This window comes from Ascidia mentula, chromosome 9 (assembly GCF_947561715.1).
Source record: "Ascidia mentula chromosome 9, kaAscMent1.1, whole genome shotgun sequence".
Lineage (NCBI taxonomy): Eukaryota > Metazoa > Chordata > Ascidiacea > Phlebobranchia > Ascidiidae > Ascidia > Ascidia mentula.
In genome coordinates this window covers 11,863,893-11,880,729 of record NC_138574.1, presented here as the reverse complement: position 1 = coordinate 11,880,729, position 16,837 = coordinate 11,863,893, and the positions used below count along the sequence as shown (strand labels likewise).

General features: G+C 35.7%; 1 protein-coding gene across 20 annotated transcripts in view; it reads left to right on the top strand.

Annotated features, from left to right (window-relative positions):
- Window positions 1-16,837, top strand: part of LOC145912932 (uncharacterized) — a 100,276-nt gene that overhangs the window by 59,962 nt on the left and 23,477 nt on the right. For 11 of the 20 annotated variants that reach the window (XR_014403322.1, XM_083000401.1, XM_083000389.1 and 8 more), the window contains 21 exons: window positions 8,337-8,441; window positions 8,626-8,799; window positions 8,907-8,990; window positions 9,156-9,332; window positions 9,396-9,509; window positions 9,596-9,746; window positions 9,823-9,965; window positions 10,152-10,262; window positions 10,700-10,915; window positions 11,560-11,775; window positions 11,920-12,108; window positions 12,389-12,571; window positions 12,814-12,969; window positions 13,063-13,239; window positions 13,313-13,483; window positions 13,803-14,045; window positions 14,107-14,193; window positions 14,292-14,396; window positions 14,533-14,721; window positions 14,909-15,091; window positions 15,317-15,499. Coding sequence is in view for 19 of the 20 variants with exons in the window: in XM_083000401.1 (XP_082856527.1) it covers window positions 8,337-8,441; window positions 8,626-8,799; window positions 8,907-8,990; window positions 9,156-9,332; window positions 9,396-9,509; window positions 9,596-9,746; window positions 9,823-9,965; window positions 10,152-10,262; window positions 10,700-10,915; window positions 11,560-11,775; window positions 11,920-12,108; window positions 12,389-12,571; window positions 12,814-12,969; window positions 13,063-13,239; window positions 13,313-13,483; window positions 13,803-14,045; window positions 14,107-14,193; window positions 14,292-14,396; window positions 14,533-14,721; window positions 14,909-15,091; window positions 15,317-15,499 (3,357 nt within the window). In the remaining variant the exon portion in view is untranslated. Of the gene's footprint in view, window positions 1-8,336; window positions 8,442-8,625; window positions 8,800-8,906; window positions 8,991-9,155; window positions 9,333-9,395; window positions 9,510-9,595; window positions 9,747-9,822; window positions 9,966-10,151; window positions 10,263-10,699; window positions 10,916-11,559; window positions 11,776-11,919; window positions 12,109-12,388; window positions 12,572-12,813; window positions 12,970-13,062; window positions 13,240-13,312; window positions 13,484-13,802; window positions 14,046-14,106; window positions 14,194-14,291; window positions 14,397-14,532; window positions 14,722-14,908; window positions 15,092-15,316; window positions 15,500-15,558; window positions 15,675-15,844; window positions 16,122-16,430; window positions 16,547-16,698; window positions 16,824-16,837 lie in introns of all 20 variants that reach the window. The other 9 variants (XM_083000392.1, XM_083000390.1, XM_083000393.1 and 6 more) reach the window with 6 other exon arrangements.

The window sequence follows — 16,837 nt, the reverse complement described above, 5'->3', positions numbered from 1 at the left end:
TCACCAAAAGAGTTATTAACACGATTTGATAAATTATCATCTTAACTCTTTAAAAGCAAAAAACAGAATGCTGTTATTTTCATGTAGGGAATAATTAGTATTTGGAAATGTTGGAACAAGTGTTACACGCCTATAATGTATAATTTGGAACAGCAGCGTGTACAAATTGTAACACTTACAATCTATGCGATTTCTTTTCCACTCAGTTTCTAAGAAGTGATGGCAACTTTACATAAATATTTTGTCCCCATTATTTGTACATTTCCACAATATTTTATTTTATTCAATAAAAAAAGAACAGAAAAATAATTGAAATAGCGAAAAAACCTTGAGAATAAAAAACAATAATATAATGCAAAGACTTAACAATACCAAATGCAAAAAATGAGACAGTAGATACAAACTGAGGTTGCAATTCTAGACCTACAAGATGCACTGTGTTAATAAAATACAGATACTTTAACCATCTTCTTTACTGTAACAAGATGACTGGACCTTAGTTTTATCTTCTTTATTCTGTATTTTTAAGTTTCCCAAATAATTTAAGATATTTTACTTCTAATTTTCATTAGTATTTATATCAACAGGTAGTTAAAAATAATGCTGAAAAACATATAGTTGATTGTTAGCTATATTTCAATAACATATTTTATTCAGATATGACTAATATTATAGATCATGTGTAAAATGTGTTCTGATAATAATAAATACATAATTGATATCAGTTCCTGTGGCCCCGGGCCAAATTACACACATCATACAGGTCCAAATTACACAACTTTCTACACATTTTTTCCAACTACTTTACTCTTGGGAAGCATCAGATTGGGCTTAATATACCGAAAGCAGTTACAGTTATACAACGCAAAAATCATGCCCACTTGGATATACAACATACAGTTATGAAATAAAGTTTCATCTCTAAAACAAAAAAACTCTGAATTTCTTTCTGTAACTACCGGACTGCGAGAAGTTTCAGCTCGCCTGTCTTTCGCGTTTTATCAAGTCTTCTTTCAAGCTGTACAAAACATTTTTAAAGATTCTGGCGTATATTTGTTAAAAAAGGGAAAATCCAAATTACACGCAGGGTCCAAATTATACGACTTTCCCCGAAAGAAAGTTTGTTAAAGCAAAACCTCCTAACAGGAATTGTGTTTGTTTTAAGCAATCGATACGGTTTAAAATTTGATGTTTGACTGCTGTAGCGGTACAAATTTGCACATTACCCAAATACAAGGGCAACTTATTTTTTTTCTAACAAATAGAGTGATTTACCTTGCATACCAAATGGAATCGACCGAGTTTGTAACAAGTGGTAGTGCGCGCTCGACAGAATTTCTTTGGGTAAGCCTTATTCCACACCACTGGCAGCTTTCCTCGAGGCTTCAGCCCAGTGCTAGTTGGCGTTTGCGATGGACTCACTCAAGCTCAAAGAATTGGTTACACGACGAAGTTCTATTCATGAATAACATTCAATCCTTTATCAAAGTAAACTTCTCTCGGTGTCTTGACCTTCTTATCAGATGAAATAAAGGAGTTAAGAATATCACATGTTTTCTGCAGGTAATTTCTTCTCGAGAATACTCCTCAAAATAAAATAGCTTTCTTTTGTTGTTTAAACAGTCTAGATACCATAGTAAAACAATACGCTGTTTTGCTCTTCATAGTCTGGTTGCATTTGCTTGATAACTGATAATCACTACATTTTCTCAGCGAGTCTTTCATCTGTCAGCTCTCTGTGTGTTATTTTTTTCATCCTTAACACGTGCAGTTTTCTTCGGCAAATACGAGTATTCGTGGCGTCCTTACCGCGATCATATTAAGTTATCGCCACATTAATTACATCGCGACCACTCAACCGGTGTTAAACAGTTTCTACTTATTTTAACACATGTTTTATTTAGCTCGGTGCTTCTTAAACTTTTTGTTCTGCAATCCTATTTTAAAAAAATGATTTCTATGCCAACACGTTAGCGACAATAAAATACATTACCAAGAAAGCATTCACAGTGGAAGCTCCATAATTGAACCATTGTCTGTAACTATTGCCTGCCCTCTACTGGTGGAAAAAGGTTGCATCTGACTAATAATTTTGCACTGTTTTTTTTTCACACAAAAGTTTATGTGCCGCAAACATGAAAATGTGAAAATTCCAATTGGCACGAAAGCTCGTATTCTTGCAGCTTGTAATACTTTATGTGGCTGATCGGAATATTGGATTTTTTTAAAAATGCTAATCAACACACAAATATCGTTAAGGTTTGGTTTTGAACAAACTTAATGACATATTGTGTGAGCTGCATACAGATGGCCACTGTTTCGACCTATAAGGTTTCATCAGTGCAGCTGGTGTGATTATCAGACGACTTTGCTGACCAAACAGCCATTTAATATTATTGGCTCCACTTTGCCTATCATATGATCAATGAATTATAATCCTTACGTTTCTTCTACAGCTGAATGTGGAGCTTGATGAGCATTTTTGACAGATATGCTTAACAACACAAATCGAAGACAAAAGTAATTTGGAAATTTTGCATCCTAAAAAGCCACGTTCAGGAATCGCTTCAACAAAACAACCAGAACCAGTGTTATGCGGTATGCCTTGCGACAATGTTAACTACAAGTATCGTCGATTACTTCCCGAATCATGCTTGGCGTTCTTGAGCAATGTGGCACAGCAGCAGACATAAATACAAATTCCGCTCCTCAAGTTTCGCCAATAGTAGCCTAGCTCTGTAAGATATGTTGAGGCATAACTAGATTCAAAATCAATAGGCTTAGTGATTTATTTGTGTATGATTAACATATTGTTAGAGGAAGCAGGAAAACAGATAAGCAAAAAAAGAATTGTTCATTCCCAACAAAATACTGACATTCTGCGGTCTCTTGAGTTCAATTCCTCAGGATGAAGACTTGGATATGGGTTGTCTTGCTGTTAAAGTCACTTTTCAGCCGTAAGTAACCACAGATAAACCAACTTTTGATTTTCCGTTTACACGAATTGATTATAGCCTGAATTATCGCGACCATAGCAAGATGTTTAATTTTGAAGTGAAGACGGATATTGGTTTAGTTTATCTCCTTGAACATTAAGTGATTTAAACAAAAACTGGCTACACAGCCTAAAGTGCTTTATGCCATAAGAGCCTGTACTTGGATCAAGTAGAGGTTTTGGGGAAATAATTTTGTTTCTTTCATCACACAAATACCAGCAATGAACTATTCATTGAAACCTACTGCAGCGTTACTAAATTGTTACTTTAATGTTACGCGGACCACTTGGCAAATTGAAGACAGGGTATAATTAAAATTTTCAATATCCCTATTGTCAGCAGATAGCAGCGCAACAGGGCCGTGTTCTAACAACAAGTTTCGATGTCCAAACAGTGATCTTTGTTTAAGCGTCGACAAAGTGTGTGATGGCGTTGGAGATTGCAGCAACAACGAGGATGAATCATATGTCTTTGCCAGATGCGGTATAAAGTTTAATTTTGAAGATAAATAACTCATATCAAAGTAAATTATTAAGTTAAGTTTTTCATTTCGGAAAATAAGTGTATGCTCTTCAAGTTTGTGGGAATTACGAGCATATTGCTGAAAATTCCAATACAACAGCTGGGGGCGTCTTTGGGCTAGTGCTGTGTGTTACACTTTGCTTCGAAAGTCTAATTAAGTTATCATAAAGTCAATGTCTCGCATGCGAAGAATATCTTACACCCAAAGAAAATCATTGTTTTTTTTTCTGGAATACAATTATGTTTTAGGCCAGAATTATAGGATATGTCAAGCACATTGCCCAAAAGTTTTATTGGATGTGATCATCCTGAATATACGCCTCTGTAATAAACAAAACTGGAATGCGTTGAATGTTTATGTCATCTAGCGCAACTATAGGAAAAATATGTTATAGGTCCATGTCCAGGAAGAAACGAGAGTTTGGCGGGTTATCCATGCCGAAAAGCTTGTGTGCATAACAGGGAGTGTAAAGGAAGGAAACGATGTGCTTGTGACGGTCACTGTGGGATGTCCTGCTTTAATCCAAGTGAGAATGACGAATGTTTATCTAGAGAGAAAAAGTTTATAAAAAGGCGCTGAGAACCATTACACCAACCAACATTTTAATAACGCCCCGATGGAAATATCAAATTAAAAGTCAATTTTGATAGTTTCTGTTCAAGTAATGTCATTTGCTACTTATTGTTAAGTGGCCACCTGTGGGAATTCGCCACCACCGGCTAGAGGCAGTGTGGGTTACAGTGTGGTGCGTTTCGTTGACCGTGGTTTGGTTCAAGTGAATTCAAACTTTAGACACGGTGACTTCGTTGAATATGCGTGCCCTCCGGGAATGACACCTATTGGTCCCCAGGTTTTCTGCAATTCAAGAAAACAATGGACACGAGCTGATGTAAATTGTACAGGTAACGTGACAACAAAATCAATTTTAACCTAAATGTGGATGGTTTGGCAAAAGGATTCGAACGTAAAAGTTATACGGTAGTAATTTTGAATAAAGCAAACATAACATGTTTCCATTGTTTTTTAATAACTTTAGTGTTGTTTTCCTTATTAAACGTAATTCTAACAGATCTAAAGATTTGTGGCCAATCAAATGTTATCAACACAATCGTACATGAGCGCGGTTTCGGGCGAGTAGTCGGAGGTAAATCGGTAAAACAACACACTTGGCCATGGCAGGTGCTCATCATGACAAACTTTTGCACACAAGTAAGTTACTTTTCAGTTCTTTGTCATTGTGCTACATGAAATGTCTCGAACTTTATCTCCGGAAACAGTTACTGCTTATTAAGCACATTGCGTCAAAGACAACTATACAAAAGACAACTGAAATTTATTATCAACAATATATTACCTAGATTTGATTTTTGTATTTGTAGTTGTTCCATGATCTCAATATAATGGGTGGCGGATCGCTTATTAACCAGCAGTGGATTCTCACAGCAGCTCACGTGTTTGACAAATATGAAGACATCGAACATATCGAAGATTTGGTTCTCGCCGTAGGTTAGTTAACACCGTACTTTTATTCAGCTAAGTAAGAATAAATATCGTTTATTCAACTTTCTTTGGGAACAGTTTTAATTGTGGTCGTCAATGTGCATGCAAAAGCATGCAATAAATCATGTTGATGCAACTTTTATTTTTCAAAAAGACCGCCAGGTGATTTAAATTAAATCCTCAGATTTCGGTTGAGATTTCTTTTTATTTTGCAACAACATATTCTCCAAGTGTCTGGAGTCAGCTTATAACAACGCCGCAAGCAATATCCACCAACAGGAAACCTCCGATTGGTACACTGCGAGAATTGCGTTGCTCCTTGCTGAACGTTGTGTGCCGCCAACTTCGCCGATATTTCGCCATTGACGTTTATTACATCCGCCATCACAAGAGATTAAATTGCACAGCGCATGGTGTTGTCGGGCGCTGTGCAATTTGGTTACCCCGTTATTTTTTACTGTAATAGGATGAACTATGCAATAGTTTTCGGTACATCTTGTACCAAGTGAGAGGCCAGTGTGCCTTTGAAGTCTTTGAAAATAATTCGTCTTTACAAATACAGTTGCGCATTTAAAGATCTTCTACTCATTTAGTTTAATTATGTTTGTTCAAGAAAATTATGACCTTAATATAAAAAAAACATGCCAGTGACACGTGCTGTGGGGGCATTCCTCTGATAGGTCCTACATCGTTACATAACTTTGATGTTAAACCGATAATTATTGACAGGTGTTTACGAACGCCCCAGTTTGATAGAAAATTTGGACTCTGCAGTTGAACTGTTTACACCAAGGAAAATATATCTTCATCCAAGATTTGATCGACAGATTCGTGGGTGGCTGAGAATCAATTATGATTACGATGTTGCTTTGGTGAGTTTATTAAAACGGGTTTGTTCGTTTACTTTGATCATACTTTATGAAGAAAGTTTATTGGATGTAAACGTATCCTGTAAATATTGTGTTCTTGCTTTCCGTGACAAACATTATGTCAGTACAATGAAGGGTACGTTCTAGGCACTATTATCGTCTTTAAAGTTGGAAAAATTTCGTGCGTGACGTAAACCAATGTGTACAGTAAAATATCTGGTTATTATACGATTCACCTGACCCATTTAATGTTTTGATTTGAGATTAAAGAGAAATAAGATGCGCGTAAACGTATCTCCTACAGCTTTTTGCATTCTCTACATGAAGTATACCAAAGGTACTTTTCTTATGAAACGTACAGGATTATCCAAACGGACCTCCGTTTTCAGATTAGAATCGGAGTCTCGCTTCGTTTTTTACGTAATGAATCGGATTGGTTCGCCACAAAAGAAAGGCCGAAATTCAATGGAACAATCCCCTTATCTCCGTACATTCGTCCCGTGTGTCTTCCTTGGAGTAATCTTTCAAACAGAACCATCATACACAGTAACGGACTAAGTATGTCCAACAATTTTCTTCAGCTGCCTGTGGTAAAATATGTTAAATTCTAACCGCGCTTTCGCCTTTTTTAACTCAGCTTTTTTAACATTTGTCATTTTTTAAATTTAGAATGTCTTTCACGTAATAACGGGTTGCACTTTACAGGTGAAAGAGAAAACAGAACAACAGTCGTAGTAACTGGATTTGGACACACTAATTATCAAAGTCAAACCATACCAAACATTCTGCAGCAAACCACGCAAGAACTACAACCAGATGCAGTGTAAATACCACTCGTCACTTTATACAAAAAAGCTAAATATGTTTGTGTCCTATAATAACAGACAATATGTATGAAAATATTCCATTTTTACATTTATGGCCTTTTTCCAAGAGTTTGGTAACGATTTGTTCGTCTAAAGTATTATTGTGGTTAAAAATAACTTCATCAATCAAGACAAAGACGATACTTTTTATTGCTGTTTTGATCAGGTGTCGTCAAGGAATCCAACGTCACACGCGAACAACAAGACAGGCTTTGAGTTACACGAACCGCATGATTTGTGCCAGATCTCCAACAACTGCAAGAACTCTGTCTGACGCGTGTACTGGAGACAGTGGTGGGCCGCTCATAAACCAAGTAATGCTTTATTTTATAAAGTTTCTTGAAATGCCTAATGGAACTCTTTGGTATACGTATGAAGTTTAAATACAAATGTTTGTTTATTTGTTTAAAATCTTGTAACAGCGCTTGGATTCCCAAACTGGCGAAAGTTATTGGATACAAATGGGGATTGTCAGTTTTGGAATTGAATGTGCTCTTAGGGATGAAACAGATGGCTTTGTGTATCCTGGCTACTACGCAGATGTTGCGCAGATGCAAAGCTGGATTGAAGAAACGATTAGCGGTTCCAAGTAAAAACTTTGTTCAATTCCTATTATTGTGTGTTGTGAAGATAAAAGAATTATGTCTGCAATTAACCTGACAACAAGTATATGTTGAGTTAGTTTTATCAATGGAAAAACAAGCAAAACTTACCAATTGCAAATAGCTTCCAGTAAAAAATGTTTTTTTAACTTTAAGCGGTTAAACCGTACAATATGCATTGAGCAAATCCACCATTTTTTGTGATTTTTGGTGTTATAGGAAATGCTAGAAATGTCGCAGAGAAATTTCTGAGATTTGCATGTGATTAAATCATGGCCGAGGTTGTGCTCTTTCATAACAAAAAATGTTTTTGTTTCGTTGCAGGATTGGCCGTAAATCACATCACCGAAGTAAGTCACAAATTACGTCACACACATATAGATAAAAGTGCTCTTTGTTCGCACATTATCAGCTTATCTCTTCTGATCGATACTTAGTGTAAGTGAGGTTGGGCCTTATGCACGGGATAGAGATAATTAACTAAAAGAGGCGTTTTGTTTTTATACAGTTTTGTTGGTCATGCTTAAAATTGAAATTTATCAAATAACTCTATCAAATCAGATTAACTAATTGCAAATGACTGGTCTTTGCCCAGGAAATTACAAGTTTTCTTGAAAACAGACACAATGCGCCCAAACCTCCATTCAAGGAGTTCATTTGCCTATTTGAATAAATAAATTTGTAAATTTTTGCCTTGCCAATAATTGTCAACAGTACCAGTTAAACTATATAACTGTGTTTAGGCTGTTGAACATATCTGTGCAAGCAAAATACAGTTTAAATACTTTTTTTATTTGCCTTCCTATTCTTACTGTTTATCTGCAAATATCTGTGCTTAAGTTCTAAAAATAGATGTCTCAATAAAAAAATATTTAATGTGAAGATTAGTGTCACAGTGATAATATCACGCAATTACAAATACGCGACAGCACCACTTTAGATTGCAATTTTCACAATGTCTGGTTTATGTTTGGCTATAGCGGAAATTGCATGCACTGTTCCAAAGAGAAGAGAAAACGCCTACCCAAATACCACAAAAACAGCATTCAGTCCAGGACAAGCTGTCAACTATGTTTGTTTTACAGGTAAAAGTTTACGACAGGCTACTTTGTTTGCTGTGTTTACGTTGGTCAGATAAACATACAAAGATAAACATCGAATCTTTACAAATAACCAAGTTAAACTCAAGTCACGTAAAGCATTAAAAACTAATTGTATTTGAAGCAATATCAGTTTTCTTAAAAAACCTTTAACCTTGTTTATTATTAGGTTATGATTCATCTGGAGATGCAAATGTGTATTGCCGAGTTGACGGCACGTGGTCGAGGTCGAACCATTTTTGCGGCAAAGTTTCTTGTCCAATACCAGAGGATCCAGAAAACGGTCGTGTGGTCGGGAGTGACTACTCTTTTGCCGCTGCAATAACTTATGAGTGCAACCCCGGTTAGCTATATGCTTATTTACTATAAAGCTTAGAGTAAACAAAACTTCTATTAATATATGCGTCCACAATTTGCGAAAAAAAGTATTTTATTTCATTCGTTATTTAGGATATGAAAAAGTTCCCCCAAACAAATCACCTCGACGCTGTGGAGCCGATAGAGAATGGACGGGAACCGCACAGTCATGTGAAAGTAAGAATACAAACATGCTAAGTTTTGTCTTTCCTTTTCACTGATGATCTTTTGAAAGCTGCAAATTTCAAAAGAAAACCAGATTAAACCTACAAAATTGGATAGTTTCATTTCTAACCTTCTACAGTTGTATTTTGCACCTGATAAAGTGAAATATATTTTAAGTAAGGCGATGTAATGCTCCTGATGCGCCACCAAATGGCCGAGTGGATGACCGCGGTGTGGATTACGTCTTGGGGTCACGTGTTCGATTTGTCTGCAACGAGGGATTTCGAAACACTGGAAGCTCATTTGCCGTTTGTAATGCCGATGCCATCTGGGAAGGGTCTGCCAATTGCCATGGTAACTGCTATCAACTAACTATCAAGATAAACACGTATTTTACTATTGTCGTTTTCTCAATAGTTCATTTGGATTGCGACTTTGAAAATTTCCACAGTCCAACTTGTGGTTACACATCTAGTCCTTTAGAAGGTTGGAGACGCCGTTTCACATACACTGATCGCAATAACAGAAGAGGTGTTATTTTCGTTCTTTTGCATTCAAACAAACTGGTCGTCGCCAATCCGTATTTTACATATAAAGAGTTGAAAATTGCCTTGCAGGTTATGTTGTTGATGCTTCATTTTACACCAGTGAAAAGTCACTTTCATCACCAGTAATCCTGCAATCAGGCAATGACAAGTGCTTTAACTTTTTTTACAAACTTCACTCTTCCAACTCTCACTTGGTCTTGAAGATATCTGGAAGTATACGGTAATGTTTTTAATATGCAAAACAATGCACCAGTTGCGTATTTCCATTTTTGCAGCGAAATGTTTTATTAATGCAGATGGAGGGATCGTGTATCACACAGTCTATGGATGCCTGGAGAATTGACGGTAAAACAAAATCGAGTAGGCAGACAAGTGTCATTTGTGGCAACATCTGGCACTGTCAGCTTGGATGATATAACAGTTGCAGACGAAGCTTGCAGTAAGTATCTGGTTAATGATTAAAAAATGAGCAAACGTAGAATACCCGTAATTGTCCTAAAAAGTTTTTTTATGTGGGGGCTTTTTGTAATAACCACTAACAAAGTTTTTCGAACTTACTACTGTTATGTAATTCTCGAAACACAAAATGTTGCTATTATACCATAACTGGCTAACTAACTGTTAGGTGATGAATGTGAAAGTAATCCATGTCAAAATGATGGCACATGCCAGGATGAAGTTAATGGCTTTACGTGTACTTGTACACCAGATTTTGGAGGCACCACCTGCTCTGAGGGTAATACAGTTTTTTTGGTCATGCTTACAATTGAAATTTATCAAATAACCCTATAAATTTGGATTAACTTATTGCCAATGATTGGTCTTCGTCCAGGAAATTACAAGTTTTCTTGAAAACAGACACAATGCGCCCAAACCTCCATTCAAGGAGTTCATTTGCCTTTATTAAATTTTTAAAATTTTACTCTGCCAATAATTGTCAACAGTACTAGTAACTCCTTTTTTCATTCCTATTTTACTGTTTATCTGCAAATATCTGTGCCTAACTTCCACAAATAGATGTCTCAATAATGGTGGAAATAGTTGCGAATTTTGCTTTAGTAACAAAACACCTAAACGTCCAGATTTGATGAACCATATCCACAGAAATAAGTTTTTATCTGTTATTAAATTGTATTTAATTGCAATTTAATTTATTCAATTGTATTGTGACAGATCTGAAATGCCGGCAATGCCCTGAACATCTGTCAAATGCAGTGGTCTCCATAACCTACCAAAACCCCAATAAACCATATCTTTTGCCTGGTACACAAGTAACATATGCATGTGATAGAGGTTTCAAAATAGCAGGAACATCATCTAAACTCAAAACAGTTTTATGTAATTCGAGAAGAAAATGGAGTGCAAATCCTGATACTATAAGTTGTGTGGGTAAGTGTTTTGTAGGATACTTGCTGTGAATTAATGTTCTCAGTTAATAAAGTTGTAGAGATTTAAATACTGCACCTAAAATTCTGAAACCAGTGTCTAAATTTGATGTGATGTCTAATCACAAAATATCTAAAAAGTTAACTCATGAGAAATTTTGTATCCTGTAATTTTTAAAGAAATATTGTTTTTCAGTTAAGAAATGTCCCCATTCAAGTAGTTCATTTTAGATAATTTGAATTTTTTTTTGAAATTTTACCCTGCTAATAATTCTCAACAGTACCAGTAACTCCTTTTTTGGCATTTCAATAAGTTTATTATAATGTCAATAAACCATATAACTATGTTTAGGCTGTTAAACATATATGTGCAAGCAAAATACAGTTAAAATATTGTTCGTATTTACCTTCCTATTTTTACTGTTTCTCTGCAGTGATCTGTGCCCAACTTCTCAAAATAGGTGTCTCAATAATGGACGTATTTTGTGTACAGTGGAAAATTTTGCTTTAGTAACATTAAACCTAAACAAGCCCAGATTAGATGAACTATGTCGACAGAAATGTTTTTTCTTACACGTATAGTATTCTTGCAGTTAGGATCATCAGATTATATCTACATCCTTTAATTATTTAATTTTATTGTGACAGATCTGAAGTGCCGGGAGTGCCCGGAACGTCTGTCAAATGCGGTGGTCACCATAACCTACCAAAACCCTAATAAACCATATCTTTTGCCTGGTACAAAAGTAACATATGCATGTGATAGAGGTTTCAAAATAGCAGGAACATCATCTAAACTCAAAACAGTTACATGTAATTCGAGAAGAAAATGGAGTACAAATCCTGATACTATAAGATGTGTGGGTAAGTGTTTAGTAGGATACTTCAAACTGCTGTGAATTAAAAACTGTTCTCAGTTAATAAAGTTGTGGAGAATTAAATACTGCACCTTGTTTATGCATGTAAAATTTTTTATCCTGTAATTTTTAAAGGAATATTGTTTTTCAGTTAAGAAATGTCCCCCAATACAGCATTTAGAAAATGGTGAAATGCAACCAAGTTTACAGACAGGTGTGGGCCATCCAATGGGAACCTCAGTTACTTTCACATGCTGGCATGGTTATCGGTTAGAAGGTGCAAACAACACTGAGTGTTTACCAACAGAAAAATGGTCAAGTTCACAACCCAGCTGCGTTGGTTTGTTATTTTTTTTCTGATTTGATTTAATTTAAATGCTAGTATGCAACTGTATTGGTTATGGCATGCAGATTTACCACAAACATGGAAATATTTATTCCAGTAGGTTAAAATCTGTCAGCTTGTTATTTAAGACAAATATATTTCGCTTTGAACAGCATCATCTGTGTATAAAATGCAGAACAACAAGAGATTAAAAACAAAAAAAGCCTCAGTGCTTGCAAGAATTAGCAGATTTATTTCACAATTTTCATTCTCAGGAATAATTATTGATTTGCAGAAGTAAAATGTAAAAAATTTGTTGTGCGAAATGGTCACCTTGTTCCATTCCAACATGTGTATGCTATCAACACTGTGGTTCGAGTTGAATGCAACAATGGATATAGACTTCATGGTCAGGGAAATGTCACATGCACCATTAAAGGAACTTGGTTTCCTCAACCTCTTTCTTGTGATCCAATTCGTAAGTATAACTTAAAGACAAGAATTTGCTTGTTGGCATTGACTACATGGTTAGAATGTATAAACAGAAACATTCTGACCTTGCAATCAAATTTGCTTGGTTTTTCATGTGCACTTGAAGTAATGTATTTTCCACCAAAATTGACAAATCAAACAAAGACAAATAGCTACATGCTTAGTTTTGTTTCAATTATTTTACTATGTCCTCACAATTCTATAAAAAAACACTTGATGTTTTTTTAGCTTGTAGCCATCTTGCACCACCTACTGGTGGTTCCATCACCCATCGGAGTGAAAGTATGGTAACTTTTGCATGTGAAAATACCTTGCGATTAGTTGGTGCCCGAAGTGTTCGTTGTCATTTGGGTAAATGGTCTGCAGAAACTCCAACTTGTGAAGGTATTGCATAGAAGTAACCAAGAATTTTATGCAATGTACATTGTAAACCACACAGTACAACGCCTGTTTACCAAAATTGGTCTTTTTGGGTAGTCACAAGGAACAGTTGGGGTGAATGGAACTTATGGGGTCCTTGCACTTCCACATGTGGCTCAGGGTTTCAATTAAGGAGAAGGGAATGTCCGAATTCACCTCCCAATACTGTCATGTGCAGGGGGAAAAATGTAGAAAGAAAACACTGTGAAAATGAACCATGCAGTCCATTATCAGGTGTTGTTTTTATTATTTCACAATTCACAGAGACTACAATAACATATCTGATATCAAATGTTTGTTGTTTCAGATCCAAGTTCCACTTTCTTTTATGATGGAAAAGAGTATTTGTTTTTTGACGAGAAAAAAAGCCAGCCACAGGCCAAAGTTCACTGTAAAAGTTATGGTGCTAGCATGGTCATGATAAAAACAAAAGATGTATTTTTAGCCATTGGAGATCATATGGACTCCACACCATACAGTAAGTGTTTATGTTTTTTTTTACATTTTTAGGCCAACTTTCTTTTTTTCAAAAAAACATTTTTTGGTAGTTATTTTTGAAAATAATATTTGAATGGGCAAAAGTTAACAATAGTTATCAATGTTTTAAATATGAAGGCCAACTTGTACAAGAGTTTCCACTGGGAAGTTGAGTGTAAAGATAGTTGTTTTGATAACATAACTTTGTTAATACAAAAATCTAAATGCCTATATATAAAGTTGACAAAGGTGAATAAAAAAAAATCTGTTTCATGTTTTTTTAATGTCCAAAAAGGACTAACCTCATTGTTTTGTTTAAGATTTTTATTGGATTGGGTTGGAGCAAAGATATAATCGAAAACGTCGTCAATGGAATCGTTACTGGTCGGACAACAGTGTTTATAAGTTTGAATATTGGCGTTCACGAGTTGTTCATTGGTCTACTGGTTATTGCACCTCCATGTTTACTTACAAGTGTGGCTGGATTCTGCCCAGTTGGACAAAGTCGCAATGTTGGATAAACGGAGACTGCTCACATCCTAAAAAAATTCTCTGTGAAAGAGGTTTTTCAAATAAACACTTTTCCAATAGATTCATGTTATATTTTAAAAACATTCTTTTAAGACTGTCCGTGTCTGAATGGTGGACATTGTAATGCAGCAGGTTCTTGTGTCTGCCATGTGGGCTACACAGGTGTACACTGCGAAACCAGTAAGTTAAATTTAAAGTTCCCCTTCATCATTTATTGTATTATTGCAGCATTAAACACATATTTTATACCAACTGAGTATCCTTCCTCATCTTTCCAGGTATAAGATTTTGTGCTTCACTGCCATGTTTGAATGGTGCTACATGTCATGAAAACAGCATGTGTCAGTGCCTTCCTGGATTTTATGGCACTTTTTGTGAGCAAGGTGCTGCTTATTAGCAAGTTTTTTGAAACCAAACTAGACTTTGTATGTATACTAAAAATTTTATTTTTTATTGATTTTCACAAAAGTAAAAACATTCTCTTTTATTGATTTTCACCACATCAACTCTTTGATTTAGTGCTCACATGTCCAGAATTACAAAATCCACAACATGGTAGCATACAGTACATGGAAACGGAAGCTTCGGGATTTGAATTTGGAACCACAATTTTTGTAAGTTGTGATGAAGGTTATCTTCCCAGCAAGAATAAAGTCATCACATGCACAGAAAGGGGAGACTGGTCAGATGAGTTACCAAGATGTGTTTGTAAGTAACACATTGAATAAACTATGTTGTGGTACTTTTAGCTTACACATAACATAGTCATAAACATATCTTATAAATTTTTCTATCAATGAAAATGTAATTTGTGTGCTACAATTAATTAGATCATTGTTGGTTACAGTGGCCACCACATCATTTTATAAGAAATACATATTTCATTTGCCTTTAGCCAGTAGATGTAATGAATTACCTGTCCCTGAAAATGGAAGACTATTGTATAATGGCCAGGATTTGTATGTAAATGATGTTGGAACACAAGTAACAGTGCAATGCAATGAGGGTTATCAACCCAACTTTCCTGAAAGTCTGTGTACTGAGGATGGTTGGACTAATGCAGCTCCAAGTTGCAATGGTAAGTAAAATTGGTTGTAAAGGAATAATGTAGTAGGGTACGTTTATATCCTTGTTGAACATTTTGAATTCAAGCACCCTAAAACTTGTTATTGACATAAAGTAAGTCTGGGTCACTGTGGGAAATAGTTGCAAATACAGGGCATTCTTAATGATATCTTTTAAGAATCATACAACAATGTTAGGCATTGATATTTAGATTGAATCTTATGCCTGTTGTTTGCAGTTTTTCAGTGCAGGCTGGTAAACAATCCTGCCAACGGTTTTTTCTTTTTTCTTGACCAAGAGTCTGTGTTTCGACAAATTGGAGCAAGAATGAAGTTAAATTGCAGTAAAGGTTATCGACCGACTACAGAATACATTGTATGTGAAGCAGGCGGGTGGTCTGATCCTCAAACAACCTGTAAACGTAGGTTATGAGGCAACAAACCCTAACGAACTTTCACTGTAGTGTTTTTTACTTATCAGTTCCGCCTTGTCTGTTGGAAGCCACTTTTTTGTCAGACGGGGTTGAAGTTGTTGGATATGATATTGTTTCATTTGATGAGGAGTGGATTCCTGGTGGTGAAAGTATCACATTACAAGTAGGTAGATGTTTTTCACAATATTGAAAATATTTCCAATGATATAAAAAAGGTTATTGTCTTTAATTAGTTGAATAATAGTTTTTGTCAGTACAGAGGGTTTCTTAAAATAACTAAACAGGTTTGAGAACAAAATTTTCCAAACAACTCAGAAACACAATTTGTTGCAGTGTTCTGATCCAGAAAAAGACTTAATAGGCGTGAGGAAATATCATTGTGGGCCTGGAGGATTGTGGGATGTCCACCCCAATAATGCTTCATGTCACGCCCCTTGCCCTCCACTTGAAACACCACGCAATGGTCGCTTGGATTATCATGAAAACAGCACAGACAGGTGGAAATATGGATCAAGGGTGCGGGTGATCTGTGCGCCAGGGTACGAAACACCTGCATACAATGAAATACATTGCACAGATGGGTGGTCACAAGAAATTCCATCATGTCAAGGTATTTTTGTGATTTGTCAGTAGAAATGTATTTGAAAGTTGACGAGTGTAAATGACACAGCGGAGGTATAAGAAAGAAGAAAAAGTTTAATAATTTGAAGCCTTTAAATCCTACCTTTCCTTTGATATTTAAACACTTAAACGCCTGCAAGGAAGTTTTTGTTGCTCTCTGATTAGAATAACTTTAATTTCCATGTATTTAGGTTTATGTACTAGTATGCTCTTACCAAAGCGCACCCATAATTATTGATGTTGTTGAAAATGCATTTAATTTGCGAAATATAACGATAAGAAACACTTTCGTTTTTAGGGCGACCCTGTGTGTTTTTTTACAACGATTTATCACCCGATGTAGACGTAGTTGGAGTAGAATTGAAAACTGATGACGAAAAACTTTTTAAAGTTGGAAAATCCATTGAACTGCAAGTAATTCATTCATTGATTTTTTGGTTGTTGAACCCAGTTGTAATACAAGGCATTGAAAGTTTTTTCGGTTAATTTGCGGCCTCTTTGTTTCTAAAAACTAGTCTTTAAAGTTATGTTAGCTGAACGACATTTTCTTGTTATTTCAACTTTAGTGTAAAAACCCCTCCCTTCAACTTGCCGAGGGTCACCCCCCTACAATAACCTGTTTGCCAGGAATGTATTGGACTTTTGATTATACTTTGTATGAGTGCGTCGAACGTCCCTCTGGTGAGAATGGTTTTCTGTGGTTGA